This window comes from Amborella trichopoda, chromosome 2 (genome assembly GCF_054954075.1).
Source record: "Amborella trichopoda isolate Santa Cruz 75 chromosome 2, AtrichopodaSantaCruz75HAP2 v2.0, whole genome shotgun sequence".
NCBI lineage: Eukaryota > Viridiplantae > Streptophyta > Magnoliopsida > Amborellales > Amborellaceae > Amborella > Amborella trichopoda.
Window position 1 is genome coordinate 59468323 of NC_142337.1, and position 3297 is coordinate 59471619.

Consider the following 3297-nt stretch of genomic DNA (forward strand, 5'->3'; position numbering starts at 1 on the left):
TGGTATTGTCCGTACATCCAATTTGGTTTAAAGATATTGAGTTTGTTATGAAAAAAAAAATATTCATTCACCGGTGGTAGTATTCTGTCTATTTATTCCCTCGGGGCAAAATACATACTATGAGTATTTTTTAGACCTCAAATTTTGGGGATGTAACCTCTAAAAGCCACTGACCAAACTTTATTAAAAAAAAAATCTCATTTCCTACGTGCCTAAGAAATATAACATCATAAGATTGCATACCCTTGCTTTGCATAATTATGATGTGAATCAAAACCAGCGTCTGTATCCGGTACGTTTTCTCTGTGTATGCATGGATGGTTAAGGAAGGGGCATTGGTCCCTCATGATATTAACAATACTCACAGAAAAGTGGAAAGAATGCAAGGAAACAGTTCGGTTACCAGGTTTGTTAACGGAATAGGCATGAAATGCAATTGAATGAGGGTGCTTTAACACTACAATTAATCAGAATCCCATACAGCTGACTAATAATCTAGTTCTTGCAAATGAAAGCTTATCTTAAATACACAGTTTTAGCACTGAGCACTCTGGCCCATCCCGAGAACCGAGCTAATAGTCGCCTGGCTGATCCGGTTGAAACCCAGTGGACTGTCACTGATTCAGCACAATGATGAGTCATATTAGGGTACATCTTTCTATGCGAAGGTTTGTCTTCTGAAGCAAAACCTTCCATGTTACTGTAGCGGTCATGTGTCTTCTGAAATCATCTCATCAAAGAAAATATGCTAGTTATTAGTAAATTGCCCTCATTCAGTATTGGAGACTTTGAATACTCTACTTTGTCCAAACGTTGTTTCATTCGAAAATCCCAGCTTGTTTCGTTCTACTTCAAGAAGAAAATTGATTATGTTTCTTTTGCTTCTTTTTCATTTATGAATAATGAATGTGTACTGCTTGGTCCTTGCTTCATTTTTTTTGGGCTGCGATCTTTTCTTTCATTTATATAAGGTTACAACTTTATATAAGATTGAAAAAATCAACACCATCCATTTTATTTGGATGGTGTGGATTCAACACTATCTTAAAAGGCATGCCATTTTTTTACAATAAAATGTACATAATATGCACTATCCAACTAAAATGGACAATGTAGAATATCGCAACTTTCTTTTTACAAGTAAGGTTGCCACCTTACATAAACCGCAACCTTTTATATCATATATCCTGTGAAAAACAAGGCTGACACATGAATTAGTCGAATTACCAAATACTTTTCCATCAATTAAATCAGGGTGCAACTTTATCAGCCCTTGGTGCATGACAAAGCTTCTCTTGCCCATGAAGGAAGAGGTGCATGAAATTCCATTAAAGAACCTGTAACAGGGTGATCGAATGACAGATTCTCAGCATGAAGTGCATGATAATCATATGTTTTCTCCTTCCATTCATGGGGACCTTCATACTTCACATCCCCTCTCAATGGGATCCCAAGATACTGACAATGCAATCGTATTTGATGCGTCCTCCCACTTTGGGGATAAGCCCTAATCAAAATCTCATCTTTTGCATCATGGGTAGAACTAATTTTTGATCCTTCATCTCTAACAATCAACATTTCATTTCTTTTCTCAATGAAATCAATATTTTCACTGCTAAGTCCATTTACTGAGAGTACTTTAAATGAAGTTACCATTTCTCTCACTACTGATCCTCCCGGGAGCGTGCGCCCAATGTCTGATGCGGAATAGACACGCCAAGCACCAAATTTTGATCTCCCATGGCCTGATTTAAGGGCGATTTCCTCCCATTGAGGAGCCAATCCTATGCAAAGAGCAATATATGTCTTCTTGACTCTGTGTTCGGTAAATGCCTGTACTAATTTCCCTGCTACTTTATGCAGTTTCGTTATGAGCATCACACCACTTGTATCCCTATCAAGCCTGTTGCCCAGATGGAGTTCCAAAGGATTTTCAGCTCCTGCAAAAGAGTAAGGAGTAATTATCTTAAGAGACAAAGCTACTTTAGAGAAATCTCCAATAATAAAATACATAAATCTTCAAAGAAGGCAATCAATACCCAAGAGCTTCACAATTATCAGCACTCCGATGTAAATTCCAATGCAGGTTAAAATTTTATTTAGTTTAAAGAGCTCAAAGCATGCTACTCTGTACGTACTCTGTATGGGACATCATAACCATGAACTTGTTTTCTTTGTTAAAATCGTAACCAATGTTTCAAAACTCGCCTTGGCCCAGGTACTCCACCCTGTCCCGAGACCCTTGAATTTTTTTAGAAAAAAAAGATAAAATATTAAAAAATAAAATAAGAATAGAAAGGTTGAATAAAAAAAACAACCAAAAGGATCCAAATAAGCTTAAAAAAATACATAAATGGATTTCTTCTCAATGGAGTCTACTTAACCGGTTCAAGGATTTTCTCAGGGGTTTCTGAAATTTATATCAATGCATCATACAACAATCCAATATTTTTCTATATTTTTGGAGATTTCAATATTTTCAATGTTCCCTGAGTTGCACATAAGACTCTGGAAAACTCGCCCTCGCCCAAAGGGGAGGCCCCAGTAACTCAATTCTCGAAAACACTGTTCATACCCATTAAATTCTAATAGAACTTATTCAGATCCTAATGGAAATATAGTTTCGATAACAATTATAAGAAATACTTTGTACATGAATGATTTAAGGTGCCCAGCACAAATTCAACTAAATTCCTCTACTTTTGTATTATTTTGCAGTGAATTCATAACTGTATCCGCATATTTCTAAAGTAAAGAGCTTCTACATCTATCAAATTTTCACAATAAAAATAAAAATCATTATACTCAAATGCTTTTCCAAACTCATACCAGATGATTCTGGAGAAACACCAAGAAGTCTAGGAATCGAAGCCAGAACGTGATCACAGTAAACTCCAGAGGGCTTGTTAATGGCAATAAGCCACTGGTCTTCGTAGATAACATCGCTCTTGGTAATGGAAAACCCTGATTTCGCAGAGGCAGCCATGGCCCTGTCAAGCTCGACCTGCTTCGAGATGGGAGGGGGATGCCTGGTCAGGGGGATTGGAAAATCTAGGGTATTGGGAGGAGGCTGAGTTAGTGTTTCTTCCGTGTGCTGAACTAGTTTGTTTGAAGATGGGATTAGGGTTCCCGCCATTGAAGGGGAATTAGAACTGCAGAGAAAGGAAATAAGAGAACAGTGGGTTGGGGGAGGGAAAGAAAAGCGCATGAAAGGAAAAGGGCTCATTTTAAAGGCACACGAATAAGAAGAGAGAGAAGAAAAGGGCGCGGCGCATTTTAATTGTGAGGATAGGGAGA

The 3297-nt window shown here is 37.6% G+C and overlaps 1 protein-coding gene across 1 annotated transcript; it reads right to left on the minus strand.

Annotated features, from left to right (window-relative positions):
• Nucleotides 1-1040: 1040 nt before the first annotated feature.
• LOC18445064 (Pseudouridine synthase family protein) lies at nt 1041-3297 on the minus strand. Its single transcript, XM_006855214.4, has 2 exons — nt 2830-3297; nt 1041-1940 (listed from the first exon to the last, which is right to left on the minus strand). Exons 1-2 carry the CDS (start codon nt 3224-3226, stop codon nt 1267-1269), a joined length of 1071 nt encoding a protein of 356 aa, XP_006855276.2. The 5' UTR covers nt 3227-3297; the 3' UTR covers nt 1041-1266.